This window comes from Pediculus humanus, genomic scaffold (assembly GCF_000006295.1).
Source record: "Pediculus humanus corporis 1103172107382 genomic scaffold, whole genome shotgun sequence".
Classification (NCBI taxonomy): Eukaryota; Metazoa; Arthropoda; class Insecta; order Psocodea; family Pediculidae; genus Pediculus; species Pediculus humanus.
Window position 1 is genome coordinate 533444 of NW_002987009.1, and position 16468 is coordinate 549911.

The 16468-nt window shown below is 26.3% G+C and overlaps 4 protein-coding genes across 4 annotated transcripts in view; 1 reads left to right on the forward strand and 3 right to left on the reverse strand.

Moving 5' to 3' along the window:
- Positions 1-3: 3 nt before the first annotated feature.
- Phum_PHUM026780 (Recombination repair protein, putative) lies at positions 4-1518 on the forward strand (the record flags this gene model as incomplete). Its single annotated transcript, XM_002422946.1, has 5 exons — positions 4-18; positions 289-679; positions 756-914; positions 1000-1309; positions 1395-1518. The coding sequence occupies 5 exons, from the start codon at positions 4-6 to the stop codon at positions 1516-1518; spliced, it is 999 nt and encodes a 332-aa protein (XP_002422991.1).
- Positions 1519-1795: 277 nt separating this feature from the next.
- Phum_PHUM026790 (ABC transporter, putative) lies at positions 1796-4942 on the reverse strand (the record flags this gene model as incomplete). Its single annotated transcript, XM_002422947.1, has 12 exons — positions 1796-2103; positions 2185-2450; positions 2528-2714; positions 2800-2977; positions 3061-3277; positions 3355-3524; positions 3594-3767; positions 3834-3927; positions 4015-4122; positions 4304-4458; positions 4553-4712; positions 4791-4942. 12 exons carry the CDS (start codon positions 4940-4942, stop codon positions 1796-1798), a joined length of 2169 nt encoding a protein of 722 aa, XP_002422992.1.
- A 9558-nt stretch (positions 4943-14500) lies between these two features.
- Positions 14501-14992, reverse strand: Phum_PHUM026800 (uncharacterized protein; the record flags this gene model as incomplete). The annotated part of the gene is made up of 2 exons (XM_002422948.1): positions 14501-14872; positions 14921-14992. 2 exons carry the CDS (start codon positions 14990-14992, stop codon positions 14501-14503), a joined length of 444 nt encoding a protein of 147 aa, XP_002422993.1.
- Positions 14993-15766: 774 nt separating this feature from the next.
- Positions 15767-16468, reverse strand: part of Phum_PHUM026810 (uncharacterized protein) — a gene marked incomplete at both ends in the record, with an annotated part of 3129 nt that continues 2427 nt past the window's right edge. Inside the window, 3 exons of the mRNA XM_002422949.1 lie at positions 15767-15981; positions 16061-16147; positions 16229-16440. Coding sequence (XP_002422994.1) covers positions 15767-15981; positions 16061-16147; positions 16229-16440 — 514 coding nt within the window. The remainder of the gene's footprint in view (positions 15982-16060; positions 16148-16228; positions 16441-16468) is intronic.

Here is a 16468-nt window from a genome sequence, read left to right on the forward strand (position 1 = left end):
ATAATGCCTAAACGTAAGGTTTGTAATTTTATTTTTGAGTAATGAGGTAATAAAAAAAAAAAGTTTTGATTCAGGTTATCCGTTATTGTGATTTACTTGAACTTTGCTTGAGTAATAAAAAGAAAATTTACAAATTCAATTCTTATAGAGAATAATGATTAATTTTCAAACTATTTACAATTAATTGAATTTTCGATTTACATTACATTCGCGAATAAACTTCCTGTGACATTATTGTCCTGAATAAAAATTAAAGTTTGAATTTTTTTTTTTTTTTTTGAATTGTAGGCAGTACAGAAAACAATAACAGAATTTGCAGATGTTAATAAAAAGGCCAAAGTTAAAAAAGATGATAGCGATTCAAGTAATAAAGTTGAAACTTCTGGGAAAGTCAAAGGAAAATCAGAAACATCAGAGAAAAAACCATTAAATAAAATTGATACTGATTTTGATATAATCGATTTCAAATGTGCTAAAAATTCATCTGCTGGAAATTCTTGGAATTTTAAAATATCATCATGGAATGTCGTTTCATTAAAATCAATCACTAATAAAAATGGAATGGAATATGTTAGGAGAGAATCACCAGATGTCATGTGTTTTCAAGAAACTAAATGCAGTGAAAAAAATGCACCATCAGAATCGAAATTACCCGGTTATCACAGATATTTTGCTGCAGGTACCTAATAGTCATATTATTTGTGTTTCGGTATAATCAGGTTCGATTAATTAAAAAATTTTACAAAACTTTTTAGGCGTAAAGGAGGGTTATGCAGGTGTAGCATTATATTCCAAGCTCAAACCTTTGTCTGTTAAAATTGGAATCGGTCATAAAGAACACGATACCGAGGGTAGAGTTATAACTGCAGAATATGAAGATTTTTATTTAGTTACAGCCTATGTACCAAATGCAGGTATGTAAAACACTCGAGATATACACATTTTTCAACATACTATTGTTGTACATTAATTTTTTTTTTCTTTCACTTACACACTTAGGAAGAGGACTTGTCACACTGCCTAAACGATTAAAATGGGATGTTGCATTCAAAGGATACCTTAAAAAATTAGATTCAGAAAAACCTGTCATTTTATGTGGGGATCTTAATGTTGCACACAATGAAATCGATTTGAAAAATCCATCGACAAATACTAAAACAGCAGGTTTTACACAAGAGGAAAGGGATGGATTTACAAAACTTTTAAATGCTGGTTTTATAGATACTTTTAGAAAATTATATCCGAATAAAGAAGGAGCTTATACATATTGGAATTATATAGGAAATGCAAGAAGCAGAAATGCTGGATGGTAAGATTTTAAATGTGTTTAATTTAAAATTACTTTTTTTTTTAATTATGGTTGGAAAGGAATCATGAATTTTTTTTTGTTTTAGGAGATTAGATTATTTTGTGGTATCGGAAAGAATTATGTCTACAGTATGTGATAGTGTCATTAGAAAAGAGGTATATGGTAGTGATCATTGTCCAATAACACTATTCGTAGCTCTTGACAATTAAAATTTAATTGTTTTTTTTTTAATAATTTTTGTGTTGTATTCATTGTCGCGATCGAATTCAATTTAAAACGATGAAAAACTTATTAACACATTATTTCTTAAAATACATAATTATCGTTTACAAAGTTTTTTTTACTTTTTAATAAATAATCGACATTTAATTATAGCAAATTTCTCGACGTTATTTAACGTTTTTTTTTTTAAATTTCCCGTGAGTTGTACGATAAATTTTATTCTTTAAAAACTTATTATTAATTATAAATATTAAAAAATTAAAATTAATGCACTGCTTTTTTCAATTTCAAACCTACAAGAGTCAATATTAGATAAATATTTATCCATACAATTGATGCTATAACTCCGGTATATACTTCCGGTTCTGTGATTCCCCATCCTCTGTGCATGATGCATCTCATGGCTTTCGTAGCATATGTTAATGGAGACCACCAAATAAAATATTGCAATATCCAATGCATACCTTCTATCGGCCAGAGTATACCGCTTAGAAAAAGTACTCCCAAAAAATATCCGACACCTAAAAGTGTGGCCATAACTTGTGAATCAAATACGGAAGATAATAAAAAACCTAAAAAAAGGCAAAGGTACATTACGTAACAATTTTTATTTTATTTTTAAATTTTATGTTTGTTTGTTTGTTTTAATTAACCTAAACTCATTCCATTGATTCCTTGCAGTGTGGAAAGTAATATTATCCATGTCCACGAACCATGATTTTCCAAATCGAATATTAAAAAAGCAAAACCTAAAACGATGGCTATTTGTCCGGCCACAATAACAAATTCAGTTATTATGTGCGAGAGAAGTATTTCGTACATGTTAACACCAGCAACCAAACATCTTTCGATTGTTCCTTCGGTTTTTTCTGTTAATATGGAACCTCCGGTAAGTGCAACGGCAAGAATAAATATCATACTATGATGAACAATAATAATAATTTGAATTCATCATTATTAGAAATTAAAATAATAATAATAATGAAAGAATCTTACGCTAATAGAGAACCAGGACTTGTAAAATCTAAAAATCTTGGATTTAAATCGCCATAGGGCGGAGTATTAAATTTAACCGGAACTTCGACAATTTTTGGATTCCAATCGCAACTCGTTAATATTTTTTTAATAAAATCGAGAAAAGTATATGATAAATCTCTCGACAAAAGTAATCCGATTGCTTGATCTGTAAGTAAAATCCACACAATTGTAAAAAAAAAAAATTTTTTTAAATTAGAAGACATTGAAGGTTTGTTGCAAACATGACTTACTAGACATGTCTAAATTAACAAACATGTCGGAATTATTTATTGATTCGTCAGATGCATATTCGGCAAGATTAATTCTGTCGTAAAGAGCTTGAGAATAATTTTCGTTGAAATGTATTACACCCCATGCTTGTCCTTTTTCAACAGCTTTTCTTGCAGAACTCAAAGAATCGAAATTATCCTGACAATAACAACAACAACAACAACAACAGCAATTTTTTAAATTTAACGAATTTTTTAATTAGTTTAATTAGGTAACAATACCTGAACGATTGTCGTGGAATTTTTTAAATATTGTAAATATTGACAACTCAACATTGTAAAATTACATTGATAATCAAATAAATCTTCTTCGCAACTTTGGTATTCGTCTAATTCGTTATTAACAATGGCCAAATGTAGATTTTTTGGATCCCGTCCGATTGCCGTACAAAACAAACACATTTGTATCATTGGTAATACAAATATGAATAACATGATCCTAAAACAAACAACAACAACAACAAAGTGATTTATCGTTACCAAAAAAGGTTTTTTCGAATTGTAAAAAATAATTACGGTATATTTCTTTCGATCCATAAAATATTTTTCCAAACGAGAGCTTTCATGTGATTTTTAAATGATGGTTTTGTATTATTTTCTTCGTAGTTTTCTCTATTGTATTCGTAATTTGAATCCACTTCAACTTTAATTACCGCCGATGAATTTTCACAATTTTCTTCTTGTACCTTTTAAACGTTAACATTTTCAATTAAAAAATTTATCGATTTTAATTATTATAATCATCATTTATTTACCATTTTGTTTTCTACAACGTTTTGTTCTAAACTTGATTCAGTCTTATCTGATAATTTTTGTTGCCAAACGCTTAAATTTAAAAAAACTTCTTCTAAACTGTTACATTTATATTTAATTAATAATTTATTTGGACTTTCTTCTGCTAAAAGAACACCCTCCCTCATCAAACCGATCTGTAAATGATTTGTTTGTTAATAACAAAAAGAAATTTAACGATTGTTGTGGTTGTTGTTACTCACGGTTTGCGCTTGTCTTGCTTCTTCTATATAATGTGTCGTTATGATAACCGTTTTTTTCGAATTCGATGTTATTTCGATCAAATAATTCCATATGCTTTAAATATAATAAAAAATGAGAGAGAAAATTACGATGATAATAATGATAATAATAAGGAGAAAAATAAGAAGAAAATAGATTTACTTTTGTCTTAATACGGGATCGACTCCAACCGTTGGTTCATCTAATATTAAAAGTTCAGGATCGTGAAGTAAAGCGGCTGCAAATGAAACTCTTCGTTGTTGTCCACCGCTAAGAATCCACGTGTACACGTGTAAAATGAAAAAAGAAGAAGAGAAAAAAAAAAAACGTTAAACGTCCTTGAAAGGTCAAAATTACCAAAATTTAAAGAACCCGATGTGATGAAGACTGGATTTGTTTTCTTTTTTTTTAAATCCGGTTTTTTTTCGTTTGTTTTTCGTTTGTTTTTTACCTTAAATTCCTAACGTTGCTACTACTCGATGGTAAATCTAAAAAATTAATTAGTTTTTTAGTTCTTTCTTTGATGTATTTTAATTTGAGTCCGTATATCCAACCGAAATATCTTAGAGTTTCACCAACAGTGAATTCTGTCACCAACGAAATTTCCTAAAATCACAAACAAACACGCAAAACGTAAGAGAAAATTTTAATTTTTTTTTTTTGGCGCGAAAATACAAGGTTGGTATGTGTGTGTATATACTTGTGGCATGTATCCAACTCTAGGTCCTGGTATTCCACTTCCTTCTTCACCTGGTTTACCACCTAATACCCAAAGGTCTCCGGAATTAAGCCTTCGACGACCTATAATGCATGTTAAAAGTGTTGTTTTACCACAACCGGATGCACCTAACAAACCGTATCTGTAAAATTAAATTTTGTGTTTGTTAGTTTATGTTTCGACAGTGTTTGTTGTTGTTAGAAAATGTTTTCTTACTTACATCGTTCCCTTTTCGACAGTCATGTTTAAACCGTTCAATACTATGTTTCTATTATGTTTCATACCGTATTGTTTAAATGCATTTCGAACGGATACGGCTAATTCTTTTTTATTATTGGAAGGTAACCAACTACAATCCTGACTCGGCTCCATTTTAAATCCTTCTTTTTTTCTTCTGCTACTAAAACTATCAAATCGTTATCATTATTATTTTTTTTTTTTTTCATTTAAATCGCTAATTACCCTCTCCCTCTTCTCTCTCTCTCTCTCTCTAACTAAACACGTCGACTTTGAACTTATTAAAAAAAAAAACAATTTGTCTGTCGTGTATTTTCCCAGAAGTCGTAGTAATAATAATAATAATAATAATAATAATAATAATAAAGTCAAATAAACATTTGAACTCGTAGAAAACAAAAATTAATTTTTTTTTTTGCCCAAAGTACGAAATTCGTGCGGAGGAAGTCGTAAAAACAAAAAAAAATTATCAATACGAACTTCAGACTCGTTCGTCTCACTACAAATATTTACGATAATAATAATGATAGTAGTAATAATAATAATAATATTAATTAATAATTATTTCGTCATGCAATAAAAAAAAAAAAAAAAAAAAAAAAAACATTATTTGTTCGTTGCTAACATTTACAGACTAGTTTTTTTTTTTTTTTTACGTAAAAATCATTAGAAAAAAATTTTTTTTTTCGTTTGTTTGTTTGTTTGTTTGTTGAAATACAGGTTTCGAAACGCAACGTTTGTTTTTATAGTTTTTTTACTTATTTATTTCGATTCGTCTTAAACAGGATACGAAAAACCGATAATGAACTTAAATAAATAAAAAAAAAGCAAAAAAAAAATTAAAGCGATGTTCGTACGAGTGTCGCCATTTTATTAAAAATACGATAATGATAATGATAATAATAATGATGATAAATAACCTTTACGGGTTATTCGTGACGTAAAAGAAAAAGGTTTTAAGGTGCGACAAAATTAATTATTTTTACCTACGTCATAAACGACCCGGAAAAAAAAGAAAAAATCCGTGGGATTGTTAATCAATTAGTATAATTTTAAAAAATAAACAATCTATCGATCGATCGATTGATCGATTGATCGATTGATCGATTGATCAATGCCTTTATTCGCGAACTGTGACCGAAATCAATTATTAATATTATAATTGAAAAAATAAAAAAAACGATTGTAAATTTTATTATTATTATTTAAACGTAACCTTTAAAAAAAAAGTTTTTCCCATTAATAAATAAATAATAATTATTAATAATTTCTTTGTTGTTGATTGTTGGTTGTTGTTGTCGTTGTCGTCATAAGAAAGTTCACGAGAGAGATGACATTTTTATTATAAATTTACTTTTTTAATTATTTTTAAAGGTGAAGTTTAATTAATGATTTTTTTTTATTGTTTTTCAACGCATCTTATTTGTTTAAACAAACAAAAAAACAAAATGGCGGCGAAAACAAACGATTGATTTTTTTTTTTTATTAGACTTTTCCCCAAAAATAATAATAATAATAATAATATTTAATATTAAGAATAAATAATTAAGGTCTAGGGCGATATGAAAAACATTTAGCATTATAATTAGGCTTTACGCCTTGGGCTTCATTCCAGGTAATAAATATTATTATTATTATTATTATTATTATTATTATTACGTAAATAATATCATTAACATTATTATTATTATTATTATAAATCGCTTCTTCTTCTTCGCGTTCTTCCTCATTAAAAAAAAAAAAACTTTTTTATTTTTTTTCTTAATAAATATTAAAAAAAAATCATCACTTGGAAAAAAAAACTGTAATATAAAATTCGTTGAATAAATAATGATAATGATAATGATAATAATAACGATTTTATTATTATTATTATTATTATCACTTGTTGATTTAAATGGATTTTCCTTCGCGTTTATTATAATGACATGGGGGGGGGGAAAGTAATTTTTTAGCTTCTTTTTATTCCTGGAAAAAAAAATGGGTGGGAAATGAAGGGATTTTCCAATCGATATCTCGATAATAATCGAACGTACGACGATATTACGAACGAAACGAGTTGAGATTTATAATAAAAAAAAAAAAAAAAGTTTCGTAATTTTTTTTAAATAAAATAAATTAATAAAAGGTCGATTAAAAAAAAAAAAAATTATTTTGTTATTATCACCGATCGATTGAGTTTGTACGACGTCGACGACAAACAACAAACAACCAAAAAAATGTTTGTTTTAAATAAAATTGTTATTAAATTTTTGTTAGAATTTTAATGAAAAAAAAAAAAAAAAACATTCGCATTAAATTACTTTTTATTATTACGTAATATTACGTAGATTTTTTAGTAGTGGTGGTGGTAGTGGTGGTAGTATTAGTCGTTAAAAGAGTGAAAGCAAAGTAGGTCTCTTCCATCTCCAGCTACCAGTTATTACATAATTTAACCTTCACGACGCAGCCTCTTTTTCTTATAAATATCAATAATATTTAAAATATTTTTTTATAAAAAATTCGTTTTTTTAAAAACACTCACGCACTCACTCGCGCACTCACTCGCGCACGCACTTTTAATTTTTATTTAATAAAAAAAAAAAAAATTTTAAGAAGATTTTTTACGTACTTGACCGCACTCGGTTGTTCGTGTTCGAAACCCTCAAAGAAAAAAACGAAAAATAAATTCATCATCATCATCATTATTATTATTATTATTATGAAATATCCTAAAATTTAACTCTCTCTCTTTTTCTCTTTCTTTCTCTCTCTCTCTCTCGAAAAAAATTAAAACTTCCATATAAAAATAATATTTTCGTAAGAAAATTGTTTTTTTTTTTTTTTTTTTTTTTCATACCACGTACGGGGGAGAGACAAAAAAAAAATTGGATACGTCACTGAAAGTATGTAAATGCGTAAAAAATTTTCATGAATGAAATTTTCAATAATAATGATAAAATACCTAAAGAGAGAGAAAAAAAAATATTCAATAACGCGTGGGTCAAAAATTTTAAAATAAAAATTATGCAAGTGTGTTTGTTTGTTTGTTAAATGACAAGTTGTTGTTAATATTTTTTAATAACAAAAAAAAAAAAAACATTTTCGATTATCCCCGAGGTATTTAATACCTTGTATTTTCTCTCTCTCTCTCTTCCTCTTCCCCCTACTCCCTCTCTCCCCGTCTCTCTCTCTCTCTCTCTCTCTTTGTGTAAAAAAAATTAAATTTGAAATTTCTATCGACGTAGTTTCAAAAGGCACCGTAACGGATTTTTTTTTTTTTTCGAAAATTTGCGACGATTTAAGGGTTATGATATTAAAATTATTATCATTATTATCATTATCATTATTATTTTAAATAAGGTACGTTTGATTTAATTGAAAAAAAAATTATGATTTATTTATACCTGGAGAGAAAACTTCGCAATGTTTTTTTTTTCTCGCAAATTTTTTTTTACGGTTGTTGTTGTTAAGCAATGAATGCAATAATATCCTTTCGAAATAAAAAAAAATTTAAATTTAAATTTTTTTTAAACGTGGCAGTAGACGAGAACAAAAAAAAAGTGTGATAAGTGATAAGAATTGGAAAAATTCGAAAACAATATGAGATAATTCATTAACGACGCACGCACTACGTCATACGTACTCACTACTCTCGGTTAAAAAAAAAATTGTCGTTTGTCGTTGTTTTGTACGCGTGAAAACAAACGATATTTGCACGATCCGCCATTTTTTTTTCTATCTATCTCTCTCTCTCTTCCCTTTTAAACACTATCGAATATAATTTAATTGATTTTTTTTTATTCCGAAGGTTCTAGAATGATTAATTCATCTGGAAAATTTTTATTAACGGGAAATTAAATAAATAAAAAATCAATAACGCGTTTAAATATTAATAACGCGCGCGTTTTTCCTTTTTTCATTCGAGTTTTTTTTTTAATTACGACCGCGCGTTTTTTTTTGCTACGATTATAATTTACGATTAACTTCCTTGATAATTATTAAATAAAATGTGATGAATGCAAAAAAAAAATAAAAACTTTAAACGCGATAAATGCGTTTTATTGCAATTTTACACGCTCGTGGAAAATTTACGCGGGAAAATTTAAAAAAAAAAAATTTTCCGATGCGTTATTGATAAAAAATTAACACGTTTGTTATTGTTGACGCGTGAAAATTTTTTCGTATTTAAAAAAAAAAAATTTGATCGGTTTTTTATGTCGTCACACATTGTTTGGTTATTTACACGACAGGTTTACGTAAGCGTCATAATAATTACGTCATTTCTAAACGGATTTAAATATAATAATGATAATGATAATAAAACTATTGGAATTTTTGTACCGTTCTTTTATCTATTTGTTTTGTTATTGTTTGTTTTTTTTGTTTTGGTTGTTTTTAGTTTAGTAAAAAGAGAGAGAGAGATACAAACAGACAGAAAAGGGAAGAGACTAACAGACAGACAGACAGAAAAGGGAAGAGATAGAAATATAGACAGAGAGAGAAACAATAGGAGAGAGACAGAGACAGAAAAGGGAAGAGTGAGAGAGAATAGAACGCGTAAAAAAAAAAAAAGTTTGCCTTTTCGTAGGATGTAAATTTTTATTGATTATTTTTTTTTTTGTTTGTTTGTTTTGTTTGTTTTTCGTTGAACGTTTTAAAATTAATAATTGGATAAAATAATTGTTATTTAACGGCACAAAGTCGTTAAATTGTTGTTTGTAGAATTTAATTAATTTTCCCGGAGAAACTTATTTAAATGCAAATAACTTTGTCAAAATTAAATAAATATTCAACAACCATAAAAAAAAAAAAAAAAAAAAAAACTATTTAGCGTTTTACAACAACAGCTCCATCGAGTGTTTTTTTTTTTTAAAAAAAACCTATAATAATAATAAATAATGAATAACTCCATTTCAAAAATTATGAGGAAAGATAATAACTACATTATTATTATTATTATTATCATCATAATTATTTTTTAAACTGTAATATTCTCTTAAAAGAAAATTACGTAATTTTTTATTAATAATTTTATTCTTTTTCCTCCTTTTCTCATTACGACAGCCTTCTCTCTTTTTCCTTTTTTTTTTTGGGGGGGGGATTCGAGAAAAACAAAAAACCCTATTGATAATAATAATGATAATTATAAAAAAACAACCGGAAATAAAATACGAAATAAAATATGTTGCAGCGGTTTACCTTACGAAAAAAAAAAAAAAAAACAACCCATGAGATTAAGGCGATCTGATTTTTTTTTCTAATACCAATAATTAATTAAATAACCGTTAATCGATAATAATAATAATAATAATAATAATAATGATAATAACCTCGGTGAATTAATTAAAATTTTTTTTCTCTTTCTTTTTTATTTTTCTTTTTTTATGAAAAAAACGAATGTTAAACAAATGACCGCGAATTGTTGAATATTTTTACATTATTATTATTATTATAATCATTACCATTGTTAATTATTATTATTATTATTATTATTATTATTATTATTATTATTATTATTAGGAATTCGAATTGTCGAGAATGTTTTGTTTTTTTCTGGTGACATGTCTTGAGTTTTTTTCGTTTTTGTCTTATTTATGCGTCACACGTCAAAAAAAAATTTGTTGCTTGATTTTTACGACGTCATGAAATTTATAAAAATAAATAAATAAATTCTCTCTCTCTCTCTCTTTTCATCTCTTTCTCTCTTGATAATTAATCATAATGTCTCTTAATAAAAAAAATTAATCTTACATGTGTCAGTATTTGATGATAGTATTCGTCATAGAAAAAAAATTTTTTTTTTTATTACGGTAATTTTTTTTTGTGAACAATTTGCAAATTATTACCAAAGCGTTAAATTTTTGTTAAGTAAAAAAAAAAAAAATATCGAAATAAATTTTACGTAACAAACAACAACAACAACAACAATTTTTTAATTTTTTTTTTCATTCAGAAAATAACAAAACGTGAAAATTAAAAGCGTACGTAAGATTAAAAAAAATTATTATTATTTAATAAAAAAACCGTCAATTTTTATTATGGTGTTAAAATCATCATCATCATCATGATCATCATCATTGTCATCATCATCATCGTAACAAATATGTAAAAAAAAAAAAAAAAATTTAATAATAAGATTGAATAATTTTTGACACAACAAACACAACGTGCGACCCACTTTCTACGAATAATTAATTTTTTTTTAAAATGACGTATCATCAGGAGTGATAACAAAAAAAGCAAATGATAACAAAAAAAAATTTGGTAATGATAATAATAATAACAATAATAATAATACTTTTTTTTTTAAATGGACCAAATTTCGTCACGCCGTAGAATAATAATAATAATATTAAGTTGAGAAATAAAGTCAGTGACGACAGACGTGTCGTAAAATGTGTGGTAAAATAACAAAATCAGTTTAAATTATTATTATTATTATTATCAAATATTTATTACCGGTAATTAATTACAAAACGTAATCGTAATAATAATAATAATAATAAGGAAAATTTCTTAATTTGAAATTAAAAGGATGTAGATAATTTTTTTTTTTATTATTACTCATCTATTACTTAAAAAAAAAAAATACGTAATACTTTCGAATTATTTATTATTATTATACGTTAGGTATATCGGTTAGATTTGGGGAAAAAACGTTACGAAAATTTAATTTAAAAGAAAAAAATGGCGGGAAATTTAAAAAAAGAAAAGAGAAAATTGATTTAAATGCATGATGAGGTCATACTAGGGAGAAAGGATACGAAAATAAATTTGAAAAAAACGAACGGATTTTTTTTTTCGCTCGAGATTTCGTAATTTTTAACGGTTTTTACGATGGTTCTAGAACGAAACAAACAACGGTAAAAACAACAACAACAACAACAACAAATGTGCGTACGTGTTTTTACGCAACGCGTAACAAAAATGTGTTCATATTGTAATAAAAACAAATTTTTATGATAGTTTTTTTTTTCTTTTTCTCTCTTTCGAATTCGTAAAGAAAAATTTAAAAAAAAAAAAAAATATATATTTATTGTTTTAGGCGTGTGCGTTTTAGGTGCAGCCTAATAATAATAATAATAATAATAATATGAATAATAAATTAATTGGAAACGTAACGTAACGTAGCGTACTACGAACGCGTAGTTTTTGTTTTTTTTTTTTTTTTTTTTTTCAAATTTTAAATTTCATTCATTTTATTTTTTTTTATTTACAAACGAACCTGGGGGAGGAAAAAAAACGAATTTTCACGAGCACCACCCCCTGCTCCCGCCTCTTTTCTCCCCCTTCTTCCCGACCCGCCCCTAGTGTACCTTCTGCTAAATTTTTCTCATTACCTCACAAACGAAAAAAAAAAATATTAAATTTATTATGATTTTTTTTTTTTTTCGTAAATATTATTAAAATAACTTTAATCAATTTTAAAATAATATTGATAATGATAACAATGATAATAATTAATGGATTAAAAACTTACCGAACAAATCTGAACCGAACGTAAATAAAAAAAACTAAAACTTTTTGCAGAAAAAATTATTTTTTTTTTTTTTTTTATTTAAGTTAATCCATATTTTTTTAGCACGTAAAAAAAAAAAACTTTAAAAAAAAATTAATAATAATAATAATGATGATAATAATAGTAAATAAATAAATAAATAAATAAATGTAAAGAGTAACGAAGTTGATTGAATTTGCGCTTGTTTGTGAACTAAAGTGATTCGAACTTGTTTGTCGGGTACCTCCACCACGCTTACGAGAGTTACTCGCTATCAATTTATTATTATGAAAAAAAAAAAAAAACATAACATTATATCTCCAAATTACGTAACGTTGCAAACATCTTTCATTTTTTTCTACTTTGTTTATTATTATTATTTCATCCTTTGGTGGGGATTGTACCTGTGATGGCGGTGGTGATGGCGGTGGCGGTAACGGTAAAAAAAAAAATTTTTTTTTCATAATAATAATTGTTGAGTTGTTGCACACGATTACAATTTTATTTATTTATTTATAACAAAAAATTATTTATAAGCGATGATGATGATAATATTATCATTATTTTCGTTCGTACAATTATTATTATTATTATTATTATTATTTCTTTTTTCATTTTTACTTTTCGTGACGGAAATGGAAAAAAAAACTTTTTTTTTAAGGTTTATTTGGCTGTACTCACGACTTTTTTTTTTACCATAAAAGTTTAAATTTATTTTTACCTGAAAAATACAAAAAAAATGTATTTGTTTGGTAACGTAAGGTTGTAGGTACGTGAGGAAGTGATGATGATGATGATAATAATAATAATAATTGGTAAAGTAAAAAAAAAAAAAAAGAAAAAATTTCATGTACGAATTTAAAAATTTTTAAAAGGATTCGATTTGTTCGTTTTTTGGTTTTACAAATCAAATAAAAAATTTTTTAAATATCGATCGATTGTTTTCGATTGTTTAATTATATCGATTTATAAATATATCGAAATATAAATCGATAAATTATTAATAAGAATTTTTTTTGAAAGGAGGAGAGTTATTAAAGTTAAAGTTTAATACTTCGCGACTTAAAAAAACAATCGACGCGAGACGTACAAACACGAAAAAAATAAAATAAAACAAACAAGCAAACAAACAAACAAACAAATGAATAAAATATTATTGAGGATTACTTACATACATACATACATAAATAAATTTATTTATTTATTTATGTATTTCGTGGTGGCAGGATAGGATAAAAAGTTAGTTGTAAAGTTTAGTAGTAGTCGAAAACTTTTTTTTTTTTTTTTAAATAACCGGAAGTGATAATAAACGAATTCGTTTATTCCGTTTGTCGGTTTTTTTTTATTCTAGAAAAAGAAAGAAAAGATTTCGAATGTAATCGTACCGGAAACAAAACAAAACAATGTCCAAAAACGATATAAATGTAAAAAGATTATTTCTATACTTTTAAATCGATTGCGATCGGAGAGGAAGGGAAAAAAAAAAATTTTCCTTTTGTTTTTTTTTCCTCTCTCTTTCTAGTAATCGACAATTTTCATCAAAGATCCTTAATCTCGAATTGTTTTTCTTTTTCCTTTTCCTAGAGTAATCGTCATTTTTCTTTTTTTTCTTAAAACGAATTTTAAAAAAAAAAAAACCGCTCGAAAAAAAATGTTATCACGCGCGTATCATTACGCACGGCACGTAAAAAAAACATTTAAAATCTTTGAAAACACGCGCGAAATTTAAAAAAAAATTTTTTTTTCTTCTATTAATTACTGCCACGTAATTTTTTTCGTAGCGAAACAAAAAAAACCCACAATAATAATAATAATAATTTAATCCTTAAAAATTTCATTTTGAAAAAAAAAAATCAAACACAAAACATTTGGATTTCGTAAAAAAAATTTTATGACGTCATCAAAACTTGTATTACAATTTGTCTAAACATATTTTTACGGGCGCACAAATGGAAAAAAAAATTTTTCGACAATGATTTTTATTATTATTATTATTATTATTATTATTATTATTATTATTATTATTATTATCATACATTTTAATTAAGGGAAAAAATAACATATAAGGAGAGGATTATTCAAAAACACACACACAAAAAAAATAAAAATAAAAGAATAAAAAGTATATATATATATATATAATTTTACCTTTTTCTTTAACAAACAGGGGAAAAAAAATTGATTGAAATCGATAGATCGATCGATGAATCGATTTAAGGATTCGTTCCGGCAATGTAATCGGCGACAAATAAACATATGTATAAAACTACGATGAAATTAATACCAGGGACTATGGTCATGTAAAGAGATACTAAATATGCAATAAAATTTTCCGGAGTCATATCCGCTGTGAGAGCCCAAAAAACATTTTCTCTCAGGCACTCTTGATTAACGAATATAAACATGACGTGAATAATGTTCGTTATAAGTGTAATCGTCATAATAAATAAAAACATGTAACAAAGTGAGGGCATTTTACAATGCATCGCGTAGAGAAGTAAAAAACCCCCGAGTTCGTAAAATGTTATCAATATTACTTGTGTAACTGCCGTGTATATGCAAAAATAAGCGAACCAATGAAAAAACTGTAACAATCCTATGTACAATATAATAAATGACATTAATAAAAGTACGGATTCGGCATTTAAATCGCAACAGAATAATAGTTTTTTCCCCGGTTTCGGATCAACTTCGCACGTTTCCATTTTTTTAATTACTAATTAATTAATTAATTAATTAATAAACTAAATAATTTTTTTAAACAAATAAACAATAACTCAATTCTATAAACTTTTTTTTTTTAACTTTTATTTACATTGCACATTAACTACAGCAAAAATCGATCCCTGCCTCGGCGATAATAAAAACTTATATTCCTCTTAACTCGCACACGAGTATTATTTATTTTTTTGGCGCCAAAATTTAAATTTAAATTAAAAAGGAATTTACATCGCTTAAGTAAATAAAAAAAAAAATTCATTTACATCTTATATATTTATATATATATTTATAACAAAAAAAAATTGTTTTCCACGATGACGTCAAATAATAATTTTTTTTAAAAAAACTAATCAAACGAGAGAGAGAGAGAGCATTTAAATAAAAAGCCGACTAGAAAACAAAAATTTATTAACGATTATTATAATAATTTATTTATTTATTTTTTTTTTAGTCGTCCAATCGAGACGAAATTTTGTATGCGAAAATTTAATTTTACAAACGTTCCTCGTGACATAGCAACAATATAGAAAATTCTAGAATTTTATCATCTATTTATATATATATATATTTCTACAACTATTTATTTATCTAAAACTCGTGAGAAAAAAAAAATAAAATAAGAAAAAAAAAGTGACGTAATCAATCTAACACGAAATAAAAATTATTAACTTTTTTGTTTAGTTTGACTAATAAATAAAAACGAAATTGTATTTATTATTATTATTATTTCTTTGCAGCCTTTTGAAATAATTTTTTTTTTAACCTTTTTTAAATTTAAGTGCTAAAACGCTTATGCTCATAAAAACTCCGATCCATGCAAGAGTCGATAGGAAACCGACACTCACGACAGGATTTGAAAAATTCCAACCTCTTTGCAACATGGATCTTAAAGATTCCGTACTTTTTGTCAAAGGTAAAAAATAACTTATAAATTTTAGAGAAAAATGCATACCCTCTATGGGCCAAATAATACCTGGAAAAAATAATAATAATAATGATTTATAAAAAGAAAACGTATCTATTGACGATTCGAGGTTGGAAATCGTACGTACCGCATAACATAACGATGGGTAAAAAACTTCCTAATGCCATATAAGTCGCACTTCTTTCATTTTCGCAACAGCAAGCAACCATAAAACCTACGGAGAAAAAAAAAAGTATTGCCAACCTAACGGAAAAACCGATAGAAAAAATATTTTATTAAAGGGATTTGAATTTACCGAAAGTCATTCCGCACAATCCTGTGAGTACGACTAAGAAAAATATAACAATTATACTTCCGTTAATTGTTAAATGAAAAACGGCAAATGTGAAAACCAAAACGGAAATGGTTTGTTCTACCATGAGTACAAATTGTGTTATCAAATGACCGAATAATATTTCATGTCCGGTTATTCCAAGTACTAAACTCCTTTCTAAAAGTCCTTCGTTCCTTTCTACCAATATCGATATTGATGTTG